General features: G+C 39.9%; 1 protein-coding gene across 7 annotated transcripts in view; it reads left to right on the top strand.

Annotated features, from left to right (window-relative positions):
• ATG5 (autophagy related 5) overlaps window positions 1-13,463 on the top strand; it is a 125,456-nt gene that overhangs the window by 89,931 nt on the left and 22,062 nt on the right. For 6 of the 7 annotated variants that reach the window (XM_074948181.1, XM_074948179.1, XM_074948178.1 and 3 more), the window contains one exon: window positions 2,953-3,070. In XM_074948181.1, the coding sequence (XP_074804282.1) occupies window positions 2,953-3,070 (118 nt within the window). Of the gene's footprint in view, window positions 1-2,952; window positions 3,071-11,595; window positions 11,648-13,463 lie in introns of those variants that run through there. The other variant, XM_074948184.1, reaches the window with a different exon arrangement.

The following is a 13,463-nucleotide window of genomic DNA, read 5'->3' as shown; positions in this document are numbered from 1 at the left end:
TGTACTGTCCTAAGTATGGGAAACTTAAATAATTATGTGAGCTCCAATTGCTCATTTTAAAAATTTGTGGTTAAGTTTACACTTGTTTAAAAGTAATGATAAATTATTGCTTTCTCAGAAACAGTTTAATTGTTTTAAAGTACAATGGTCATTACAAAAGTTCTGCAGAATATGATTTTTGGCATGTTGCTGTAAGTATAATGGAGTATGCAGGAAAGACTAAAGTTTTACTTTTTTCATGTTGCCAAACTGTCCACATATGGGAATTTTAAGGATGTTTCTAGTGTGGGTTCAGAATGTAAGGTAATTTGCAGTGGTTGAATACAATTAGGGTAACAGCAGAATATTTAGTTAGGAAACCCAAGACTTTCATTTAGATGGAAAGTCTGATTACTGTATGGTTTTTGAGATTAAAACCCAACGTTTATCTGTGGGTTATGCTTTTTTCATTTTAAGCTGCATCCTGAATAAAATGTCTGGCTAATCTAATTGTGGATTTTATGCAGTATTTGATGTGCTGTTGATGCCAAAAAGAACCAGGGAAGCAGGGGTGACTTTTTTTAGACTATATGATTGTGGAGCAAAAGTAAAGGAGCTTTTCATTGGTAACTTAATATATAATTATACAGTCCCCTCAATTTAGCTCCCTTCTTAGTCTGTTTTATGTATTATGACCCGTATTTCTATACCAAATATCTGAGCACCTCCCAATCTTTATTATATTTCTCCTCAGAACACCCCTAGGAGGTAGAGCTAGTGCTGTTATCCCCACCTTACACATGGAGAATGGAAGGATTGAGACTAAATGACTTAGACGAGGTCACAAGGAAATCGGTGGCAAGGCAGAGAATTAAACCTGGATCTCCCAGGCTAGTGTCATTATTATTGGACCATCTTTCTTTTCCAATTTATCAGTTCAAAATGCAGTTAATCTTCAGAGTTACTTATAAACTATACTCTAATAAAATGCATATACAAAAAATGCAATCACTAAGGGTACGTCTACTCTGCACACTTAGCCCAGGTTTGAGCCTAACCTGCTTTCGTCCACGCACAAATGAGTCTGACTTGGGTCAGCAAGCACTCAGGACCTAGGTCCTAGGATCCTGCTGGGGGTAGGGTCAGAGCCTGAGTCCCACTGTGACTCTGGTCGAAACCCTGTCATTTTGCAATGTGAATGCAACTCAAAAAGCATACAGTAGGCTCCCACGTGACCATGTGGTCTTACTATCCATGGCTTCATCCTACTTACCTCCTAGCATCTTAAATCATTGTTTACATTGTAAGGGCTTCTTGGAATGGGGCTCAGTCTTCATTTATCCTCTGAAGTGCAGTACACATTTATGGTGCTATATAGATCTTATTTAATACTATTATATTTAATAGCAATAAATAATTTAAACTTCCTAGAAAAATATATTGACCAACAGTTGAATATTTGCTTTTGTAAAAGTAGAAGTTGAAGATTATTTTATTGTCAATATCAGTACAAAGTGCCTGCAAACTGTGGACCAATTTCTTGCCTCAGGAGCCATGCTCATGCACCTGAGGGTATTTTTGATTTTCTAGATAGGATTAACTTTGCCAGCTGCTGATTTACTGAACAGTACAGTCCAACACTAAATATTGTGGTGGATTAGGAAGTGAAAAATACTGTATCTAGTTGAAACTATAGGAAGAATTTGGTAAGCAGAAAGTAATGACCACAAGTGGAAGGATGTCCAGAAGCACAGGCACAATATTAATTTATGAAAAGAGGGACCACTGTTTTCTTCTGCATTTGGGCTCTAATAGGAGGTCTCTTCCATATGAATACTAACCAAGTCAAGATCTGCTTCGGTTGAGCTTTATTTTTTTATTTAACATTTATGTGGTACTATTAAAAGTATCCACATTGGTCCCCATTGTGCTAAATACTGTACAAATATAAATAAAATCCATAACAACAGCTAAAGTTAATGTGGTTAATATCCTATGCACATTCATCAGGTGAACTAACGCTACGGTTATACTTAAATGTATTTCTTTATGTTGTATTAGTAACAATACCAGTTTGCATTTTATGATTAAGTAATGTAATACTGTAACCTATACAATATTAGTATTTTCCTCATACTGGTAACTGGCTCATGCATATTGCAGTGCTTTCTTAAGTAACATGTTAGAAAGTTGTCGATAAGCTAGATTTGTATTAGTCAGTTTTACAGTTTGAAAAACCTAAGTATAAAATTTTCAAATGCCTAAGATCCATTTTCAAAATTAACTTAGAATCTAAGGGCCTAAAGCACTTCTGAAAATGGGGCTTAGGTTTTGAAGTGATAGAGACACTTCTGAAAAAGTATCCCGTAACTTCCTCAAATATTATAGTGGAGGATAGAACCTCTTCTTTTAATTCATGTAGCACAGTCACATGGGGGGGGGGGACAGTGAACATGTTGGGCAAATACTAGTAATAAGTAATTTTAATTTTTACAGAATTATGTTAGTTATGTTAGAATTATGTTAATTCTTTACGTAATTAAGGAGCACTTTATTTTTGTCACCCACTTTTTTAGAAATGATAGAACACAAGTGTTTTTAACTGCCATACCTAACATCTGACCATTATTAAGATATCTCAAACTTCATTTTGCATCATGGTTTCGTGACATTCCATTTCTTGTGAGAAGGGTTGTTGAGCAACATAATCAGGGGGTACGGTGGGGAGGAATCTTCAAAAGTATATCCAGGATCCATTCCCTTATGAAAGAAGATAAATGTATCAACATATATAAGACTGTTAAAAGCTGTGTCATACTAGGTTGTAGCACTTTGCCTCTGATAGAAAACAGAGGCAAAAAGGTGTAAGGCATTAAAATGCCAAACATTAGCCCCCCAAAAGTGGTATGATTGATTCATTTTCCTAGAGCTTAAATTACTGCAGTTTTACTAACTTTTTTGTATTAAAAACAGGTAACAACGGAACGACCTTTTATACAGAAGTTATTTCGTCCGGTTGCTGCAAATGGGCAGCTAAATACACTGGGAGATCTCCTAAAAGAAGTTTGTCCTGCTGCAATTACTCCTGAAGGTACTTTATAAACAGTTAGCATGAGATAGTATTTCTTACTGTTCCTTATTTATGTACCTGAAGTATAGTAGAAGTATGAGCTATGATGCCGAAGGTTCAGGATTCGTACTTGCTGATGATACATTATGGCATCAGAGGTGGGCAGAAGTTACTCTTGGGGGAATGCTGCACCAAAAAATTAAAAATTCTGCCACAATAATTTAAAATTCTGCATGTTTTATTTGTCAAAATAATGCAATATCACACTGGTTTCAATTATTTAGGTAATTTATTTAAACTGCAATATAATGGATGGAGAATGGAAGCGGGGAGCATTGGAAGAAATCCCCAAATCCCCTTGCCTAATAATAAAAATGTAGTTAAGTTTGATCCTTTATTTCTAGTTATTAGTCAACAAATATATGCAGCCATATACACAGTGGTACCTCACAGGCCACTGAAGAGCAAGTGAGAATCAAACTCATAATTTATGTTGGCTACTGACAATCTCCAGAAAGGTCAGTAGGAAACAGTTCATGGAGCACATTTGGATAGGAAATTTTTTCAGTACAAAAGTTTACACCAGTTCTAATCACTGAAGCACCATAAGCATTTATAAACCATGCTATCCTTTACACCACTCTGGCAATGTAAAGGAGCCTTAAAACTTTTATACCTGTTTTATACTCCTGAGGGAATTCACAAAGACAATCAGAACAAAAGACAATCAGAACAATTCACTAATCAGGCAGGCTGCTACATTCTGCTCTGCCTGAGGGGACAGAGCCTGCCACACACCTACCTCCTCAGAAACACCTCAAAGCCCTGCTCCTTCATGCCAAGCATGCCACAATAGTGAGCAAGAGGGACAGTGTGTCTGTCTCTCTTGCTCACATGTACGACTGCTCCGGGTGCCTGAACCAACCTGCCTGTGCTGTTGGGGAGGGGTGTGTGATGGCTCTTTTGGCTTCCCACTCAGAAGTCATTTTTCTGTGGCGAAGGAAAGAAATCTGCAGGGGATATGAATTCTGCGCACATGCAGTGACACAGAATTCCCCTAGGAGTAAGGAGTGTTGTTAAGGGTTAAAGTACATAATAAAACTTGTTTTGGACTAACATTTTCAGAAGTTCCCAAGCGAGTTAGGAGCTTACGTCCCATTTTCCAAAACAATTTAGGAGCCTAAGTCTTATTAGTTATTTGCGCACTTGCAAAAAGTTTACTTTTTACCATCTTCCTTCTTAAAAAATTAATTTAAAATACTCTGTCAAAAGAATGCTATTCTCGGAGCAAAATCAAGTACTTGAGAGTTAGGAAATGCCAAATTTATGGTTGCATGTGCAACATTAATTCTACTTTCTTGTGCCCTTAAGTAAGAGACAGTACACGATCATGTAACTAAAAACACTTTTTTCTACAGGGCCGTGGCCTCATTCAATGTCCAAGGATGGACACTCAAGACAGAATTAAGTTTGCATGAGCAACCTAAATCTGGTATTTCATAACTTTTGAGTGCTTGACCTTGCGCAGTCTAAATTTAGTTTTAACTGTTTTTTGTATATAATGGTATGTATATTATATTGAAAGCTTTTTCCTAAATTTGATTTAATCCGTGAGTATTCTTTCACAAATGTTAAAAGGAGGATTAAGGAGAGAATCTTTAGTTATGCAGGTTTTTTGGGTGATCAAGTGCCTGCCACAGCTTTCTTTGGTATTTATTATTCAGAAAACCAGAATTCATTCTTCCACAATGAACATTGTCCTTTAACTAATTAATTCCACGTTATCCAAATGAAGAGAACAGAACTCTTTTTCCAATTGCTATAAATTAAAATTACAAAAAGCAAAATTCTATGAAGGTAAATTACTAATCTGTAACTTTAAATTACCTAAACTTTATCAGACATGTCAAACTTCTGTAAAGCTTGAAGTTGAAGCTCCTTTCAGAAACACTGATTTTCTTACAGAACTTGTGGTGGCCAAGACTACATGCAAGGATAAAATTAATGGCTTTTAAAAATGCACATACTAAAAAAAAAGATGTGCTGTTCTCGTAATTCTGCTAGATACATTTCAGATAGGAATCAACCTATAATCACTGTCTAGTTTTTTAAAATTATCTAATCGATTCCATGTAGTGTCTAACAGCACACTGGTATGACAGGATACTACACCAATGGATTGTTCTGTTATTTCACAAATTGCATTGTATTGGTAAGTGGCTACATGGGCAACTACAATTCTCTAGTTTTGAATTTAATCCAGGAAAGATCAGAGTTTATTGAAACTCTTGTTGGATGTACATATTAAGTGGGATGAACATAAAGATTTTTTTGGCAGACTGCAGCCTGGGCTTTTTCTACTGTATTTCATTTTTCTCTTATTTGCCATCATCTTTAAACAGCTAACCTCTCCTTAAGTAACAATGATATTTTGAGAAGTATATTTTTGCTATTCTAGAGAAGGGCTTGCACAGGATTTACCAGAATAGAGTTGCAATCTTTTGACAGCAAGCTAACTGACAATAGTGAACACTTTTCTTGTTCCTTTTCACAATGCCGTCACTTCCTTTCCTGTCTTCCGTTATCCACAGTTGTGACTCATTCTCCATCTCTTCTAGAAAAACAGGTGGGGTGGTTTGTGGGTGTGCGCGTGTGTGCGCACATATTAATATAAAAATGTTTATCAGATCATGCTAGTTAGTTAACATAAAAAGTAAGACTGTCAATCTCAGTTAACTCAAGTGATTAACTCAAAACAAATTAACTCAAAAAACCTAATTGCAGCTTTATTTGCACTGTTAAACAATAATAGAATACCAATTGAAATTTATTATAAATATTTTTGGATACTTTTCTGCCTTTTCAAATATATTGATTTCAGTTACAACACAGAATGCAAAGTGTACAATATTCACTTTATATAATTTTTTATTACAAATATTTGGACTGTAAAAAAGATAAACAAAAGAAATAGTATTTTTCAGTTCATTTCACACAAGTACTGTGGTGCAATCTCTTTATCGTGAAAGTGCAATTTACATATGTAGATTTTGTTGTTACATAACTGCACTGAAAACAAAACAATGTAAAACTTTAGAGCTGACAAGTCAACTCAGTCCTACTTCTTGTTCAGCCAATCGCTAAGACAAATAAGTTTGTTTACATTTATGAGAGATAATGCCACCCGCTTCTTATTTACAGTGTCACCTGAAAGTGAGAACAGGCATTCAGGTGACACTTTTGTAGCCAGCATTGGAAGATATTTACGTACCAGTTATGCTAAATGTTCGTATATGCCTTCATGCTTCAACCACCATTCCAGAGGGCATGCTTCCATGCTGATGATGCTCGTTAAAAAAGTAATGTGTTAATTAATTTGTGACTACACTCCTTGGGGGAGAATTGTATGTTTCTTGCTCCATAGTTTTACCTACCTTCTGCCATATATTTTGTGGTATGACAGTTTCGGATGATGACCCAGCATATGTTGTTTGATTTAAGAACACTTTCATTGCAGATTTGGCAATTAAAGTCAAAACAGTGCAGCCATTTTCGATAACAAGCTAGGGAAAAATACATTGTTTTGCCCATGTTAAAAAAATCTAACTGCCTTTTCTTTGAAATGATCTAACATCTCCATGCTTTGGACTTGAAATTTGACAACGGGGTCATTTTTGTGTCAGGGCTGTTGGGGATGTTGAAATGCCTCTCATTATCTTTGGGGACCCAGCCTATCCCTTAATGCCCTGGCTCATGAAGCTGTACACAGGCACCCTGGACAGTAGTAAGGAGCTGTTCAACTATAGGCCGAGCAAGTGCAGAATGGTGGTAGTGTGTGCATTTCGACGTTTAAAGGGTCCCTGGCGCAGTTTACTGACTCGCTCAGACCTCAGCGAAACCAATATTCCCATTGTTATTGCTGCTTGCTGTGTGCTCCACAATCTCTGTGAGAGTTAGGGGGAGATGTTTATGGCGGGGTGGGAGGTTGAGGCAAATTGCCTGGCCGCTGACACCAGGGTGATTAGAATAGCACAGGAGGAAGCGCTGCACATCAGAGAAGCGTTGAAAACCAGTTTCATGACTGGCCAGGGTACTGTGTGACAATTCTGCGTGTTTCTCCTTGATGAAAACCCACCCCCTTGGTTGACTCTAATTCCCTGTAAGCCACCTGCCCTCCTCCCTTCGACCACAGCTTGCTTGCAAAGGAAATAAAGTCACTATCATTTAAAAACCATATATTCTTTATTAATTGATTATAAAAATAGGGAGATAACTCCCAAGGTAGCCTGGGTGGGGTGGGAGGAAGGTAGGAGGGAAGGAAAAGGCCACTTCAAAACTTGTTGAATGACAGCCTTCTGTTGCTTGGGCTGTCCACTGGGGTGGAGTGGTTGGGTGCCTGGAGCCCCCCACCCCCCCCGCTCCGCTGCAGCAGCGGTCTGTGATCCTGTTGCCGTTCCTGAACCTCCACCAGACGTGTCTGTTTGATCCCGCAGTAGCCCCAGCGTTGCATCCTGCCTCCTCTGATCTTCCTGCTGCCACCTCCCATCTTGATCGTCCCTCCTGTCCTCACGTTCATTGGCCTCTTTCCTGTACTGTGCTACTGTGTCCCTCCACACATTCTGCTGAGCTCTGTCAGTGCTGGATGACTGCATGAGCTCAGAGAACGTTTCATCGCGCGTTCGGTTTTTTTCGCCGCCTTATCTGAGAGAGCCTTTGGGACGGAGGAGGGAGGCTTGAAACATTTGCAGCTGCGGGAGGAAAAAAAGGGAGTGAAGTATTAAAAAAAGATACATTTTACAGATCAATGGCTATACTCTTTAACGGTGAACAACACTATTCACATTACATAGCACATGTGACTTCGGTACAAAGTCACATTTTGCATCTTATATTGAGTGCCTGCTGCTTTGGTGTTAGAGATCACACACGCAGTGCCGGGCAACAGAATTCAGCTTGCAGGCGGCCATGGTAAGCCATAGTCTTTCGGCTTCTGCAACCTTCATAACAGCAGTGCCCTCATTTCCCATACCAAGCAAAGCCTGTTGAGTTGGCCATTTAGTGCTGCAGTTTTCCTGTTAACATGTAGCAGCAGAAACCAAACTAATCCCCCCCCCCCCCGCCCCCAATCCAATTCTCTGGGGTGATCGCTTTACCTCTTCCCCCCACTCCGTGGCTGGTATCAGGGATGATTACTGCTAGCCAAACGCAAATAGCTCAGCGCCAATGCCCGCCCCCGCCCCCAACTGTTTGGCTAACTGCGGGGAGGATTTCTTTTCAGCCACAGGCAAACAGCCCAGTAGGAACAGCCACCTCTGAATGTCCCCTGGGTTGAAATATGGGAAGTTAATTAAGTTACCATGAATGATATCACTCTCCTGAGGATAACACAGAGAGATAAAGAACAGATGTTGCTTGAATGCCAGTAAACACCAGGACCATACGCTGCCAGGCTTTGTCATCCAATGATACCAGATTACTTGCTACTAGCATGGCGTGGTAAAGTGTCCTACCATGGAGGACGGAATAAGGCTGCTCTCCCCAGAAACCTTCTGCAAAGGCTTTTAGAATACCTCCAGGAGAGCTTCATGGAGATGTCCCTGGAGGATTTCCGCTCCATCCCCAGACATGTTAACAGACTTTTCCAGTAGCTGTACTGGCCACGAATGCATCCCAAGTCCTCAGGGCTACTTAATGATTAAACACTTGGTTTTAAAACATGTATTATATTTTAAAAGGTACACTCACCAGTGGTCCCTTCTCTGGCTTGGTTGGGTTGGGAGGGTATTTCAGTCAGGGTGATAAAAAGATCCTGGCTGTCGGGGAGAATGGTGTGTTGTGTGCTCTCCTCAAGCTTCTCCTCCTCCTCTTTCTCATCTTCCCTGTCCGCAAAATCCTCAGGCATGTCAGAGAGTACCCCATCATCAGAGTCCACGGACAGGGGTGGAGTAGCGGTGGCGGCTCCCCCTAGAATTGCATGCAGCTCAGCATAGAAGCGGCATGTCTGGGGCTCTGTCCTGGAGCGTACGTTTGATTCTTCGGTTTTCTGGTACGCTTGTCTGAGCTCCTTAAGTTTCACGCGGCACTGTGTTGCGTCCCTGCTGTAGCCTCTGTCCATCATGGCCTTGGAGATTTTTTGAAATGTTTTGGCATCTTTTCTTTTGGAACGTAGGTCTGATATCACGGATTCGTCTCCCCATACAGCGTTCAGATCCAATACCTCCCGTTTGGTCCATGCTGGAGCTCTCTTGATTCTGGGACTGCATGGTGACCTGTACTGATGAGCTCGCCTGGCCAAACAGGAAGTGAGATTCAAAAGTTCCTGGGGCTTTTCCTGTACACCTGGCCAGTGCATCAGAGTTCAGAGTGCTGTCCAGAGCGGTCACAATGGTGCACTGTGGGATAGCTTCTGGAGGCCAATACCATCGAATTGCATCCACACTAACCCTAATTCGAAATGGCTATGTCTATTTCAGCGCTAATCCCCTCCTCAGGGAGGAGTACAGAAATCGATTTTAAGAGCCCTTTATGTCGACAGAAATGGCTTCGTTGTGTGGACGGGTGCAGGGGTAATTTAATGCTGCTAAATTTGACATAAACTCGTAGTGTAGACCAAGCCTCAGTCTCTCTTGTCACAAGTGATAAGTGCTGTATCGGGTCTGGAATACATGTTGTTGAACAACTGTAGATGGGAAGTGAATGTAGCTGCCCACCTCCCCATCCCCACTTGTCCAGGGTGTGGTTAACTGGATCAGTGGAAGAAAGGCACATCTGTGGGGTCCTGGCCAGTCTGGGAAAGAGCGGCACTGCCCCATCATTACTCCTCAATAGCGTTGTAAATGAACAGAACTTAAGCAAAGTTTGGAGGCCCCTAGTCCCACTGCCCAATTGGCTTACTCATGCCCTGCATACACATCTCCTTGGCTTGATGGCACCCTCAGTGTGGAAGGAGAGGCAACTTGCATTGCTCTTCTCCAGCGTTCATGACACACACACACACACACACACACACACACACACACACACACACACACACACACACACACACACACACACACACACACACACTCCATTTCTCATTGCTAGATTTCCCACGTGGCACTAGCCAAAACCCAGAGCACTTTTAAGGACCTTTAACTCGCAGCTAAAGGCATGGGGGTTTGCATTCTTCTGAGCACATGAGTTGCTAGTGTAATATTGATAGTCACTTGTCATAACTGTGTAGCCTGCGTCTAGTGCAGGTTAACTGAGGTAGCGGGGAGCTAGAGTTGCTGCAGCAGACCCACTCATTGGCTGGATAGTATTTAATTAACCCTTTTACTGCGCATTGCATGGTGATGGGAGAGCGTCTTTATCTGGTACAGAAAGTTATTCCTTGGTTAAACTCTCATCCCTCCCTCTCCTTTCTCCCCCCCCCCCCCCAACCCCTGTAAGAGAGGATCTGGGTCCTTGGTTTGAATCCCTGGTGAATTTCACGTGAGGGGGCTAAGAGTAGCTGCCTCTTAAGGATTGCTGTAGAGATGTTTAGGAACTGCACTACACTTACGTTTCCAGATAGTTTGTATGGAGAGGAGCCACCTGTCTGTTCCTCCCCTGTTTTACCGAATACAAGTTGCAGTTTGTACTTTAGCCAGATCTCTGTGTATGGTCTCTTTGTATGTTGCAGTGTCTGGCCAAAACCAACGTTATGGTCTCTGTAAGCACCTGTGTTGTTCCCTTCCTGATTCTCCAAAATTACATTACACCAGCAACAGTAAGAGAGTTAGAATAGTAACTATTTTATAAGACATAAGTGATGGGGTTAAAAATGGGATGACAGGTAGGGGAGATGAAGTTTATTGCACCCTTCCCTGTACGATAGTTGAGTTCCACCTGGTGACAAATAATATTCAGTTTCCCCATTTTCTAACAATCTATAAATGGAATGAGCGACAGGGAATGGATCACTTGATGATTACCTGTTCTGTTCAATATATCTCTTTTGAGATGGGGCGACCACGTTTGCACACAGTATTCAAGATGTGGGCACACCATGGATTTATATAGAGGCAATATGATATTTTCTCTCTTATTATCTATCCCTTTCTTAATGATTCCCAACATTATGTTAGTTTTTTTGACTGCTGCTGCACATTGAGTGGATGTTTTCAGAGAACTATCCACAGTGACTCCAAGATCTATCTTGAGTGGTAACAGCTAATTTAGACCCCCTGATTTTATATGTATGGTTGGGATTATGCTTTCCAATTTGCATTACTTTGCATGTATCAACATTAAATTTTATCTGCCATTTTGTTGCTTAGTAACCCAGTTTTGAGAGATTCTTTTGTAGCTCTTCGCAGTCTGCCTGGGTCTTAACTATCTTTAGTAATTTTGTATCATCTGCAAATTTTACGATGTCACTGTTTACCTCTTTTTCCGGATCATTTATGAATCTGTTGAATAGGACTGGTCCCAGAACAGACCCCTGGGGGACACCACTATTTATCTCTCTCCATTCTGAAAACTGACTGTTTATACCTACCCTTTGTTTCCTGTCTTTTAACCAGCTACCAGTCCATGAGAGCACCTTCCCTCTTTTCCGATGGCAGCATACTTTGCGTAAGAGCCTTTGGTGAGGGACCTTGTTAAAGGCTTTCTGAAAATCTAAGTACTCTATATCCACTGGATCCACGTGGTCCACATGCTTGTTGACCCCCTCAAAGAACTGTAGTAGATTGGTGAGGCATGATTTCCCTTTACTAAAACCATGTTGACTCTTCCTCAACAAATTATGTTCATCTATATGTCTGACAATATTGTTCTTTATTATAGTTTTAGCCAGTTTGCCCGGTACTGAAGTCAGGCTTACAGGCCTGTAATTGCTGGGATCACCTCTGGAGCCCTTTTTAAAAAAAAGTATTGATTTGTTTTGTTGCCCTGTAGTTAATGTCTCATTTACTCAACTGTTTTTGGCAGAAGCTTCAGTAATTCTATTTCCTTCTGCTACCTCTCAGTAGAAAATGAAAACAAACATGCTTGCAATGTTAACTTTCATTTTCTGCCATTTTAGATGTATTATTCATAACACCAAATCATTATGTAAATAAAAACTATACTTAAGATCAAGGTGCATAAGGCGAAATGTTTCTGCCCCCTTGTTTCCCTCGCATGCAACACTGGGAAGACTATATATAAAATGATTACTACACTTGCACGTTACATTCATTTTTCTACCAAGTGATGGTAGCACAACTCAAGTGGAACCATTATATTCCACTTCCCCAGCAAGGAACAACAGATCAGATACAAAAGGATAATTAGTGTTTATATTTTTTAAGGGAACATAATAAAATGTAAGGAAACAAAGGGTGTAGTTCTTTGCTTTCTTATGGTGTACGAGGAGATGTCGGGTGTGGTGATAGTTAACTTTCAAAGAAGTGGAAAGTAAACTGCGAGTAACTGAAAGAGCCCTGAAGTTTTACTTGAAGTTGGCAAAATTTGAAGACCAAAACTGCTGTAACTGAGCCTCACTTTCAGTCTTCTGTTCACTGGTACCTAAGTACCCACAGCTGTTTCATTGGTTCTGTACTAGAAAATTCTGTGCACTTGTATTATTTCGAGCAGGTCCTGAAATGTAAATTCATTAAAGATATTTGCTTTTAAAAGCAAATGTATTCCTAATGACCAATTATTTTTGTTTATACTAAACTGGAGATTTATAAATATGCTCAACTATCAGTACAGAATCTTTTTAATAGCTTTACTGCAAGTGCTGCCTTAAGAAAATGGTGTTTGAACATATTGCAATGATTTCTGTAAGCCGAGTGGAATTTCAGAAGGGACTTTTGAAGATCCCAACAGAGAGACTGAAAAGCACAAGTTTGTGTTGAATTTTGTTGTTCTCATTTCTTTAGAAATCCATATTGAAAGAGTCTTCAGATTATCCCCTTTTAAATGTTTTCTCCCAAATTCACATTTTTCCCAACAATTACAAATGAAATACTAGATCATGGGGGGGAGGGGGAAGGGCTAGTAACAAGTCTAGATTTCTGTACATGCATCAGAAATTAGAAAGAGAAACAAGTCCATCACAAAAAACATGAGAAATTATTCATTTATATTCATACATGAAAAAACATTTCCTCTAGATAGCCCAATTTAAACATATAATCAAAAATAAAAAGACCAAAGCTCCTGCTTACAACGATCAATTAAAATGTAGTGTTTCTGTAGTTTATTTGTACTCTAGCAATGCAAAGAGGGCCCAAATATGTAATAAGTATGTCAAAGTGACATTCATGTCCTGAAAAGGCTTCCACTTTAACATTTGCAGGTAAGTCTATAGCTAGTTCAGAAACAGATTTTGTGTTGTCTATCTTTGTTAAATTATTTACGCCTTTAAAAATAGTTGTCCACAGTCATGGGAAATATTTTT

The sequence above is a fragment of the Natator depressus genome, chromosome 3 (assembly GCF_965152275.1).
Source record: "Natator depressus isolate rNatDep1 chromosome 3, rNatDep2.hap1, whole genome shotgun sequence".
Taxonomy (NCBI): Eukaryota; Metazoa; Chordata; order Testudines; family Cheloniidae; genus Natator; species Natator depressus.
Note: the sequence above shows the minus strand (reverse complement) of the source record. Positions and strands in the feature narration are given on the sequence as shown.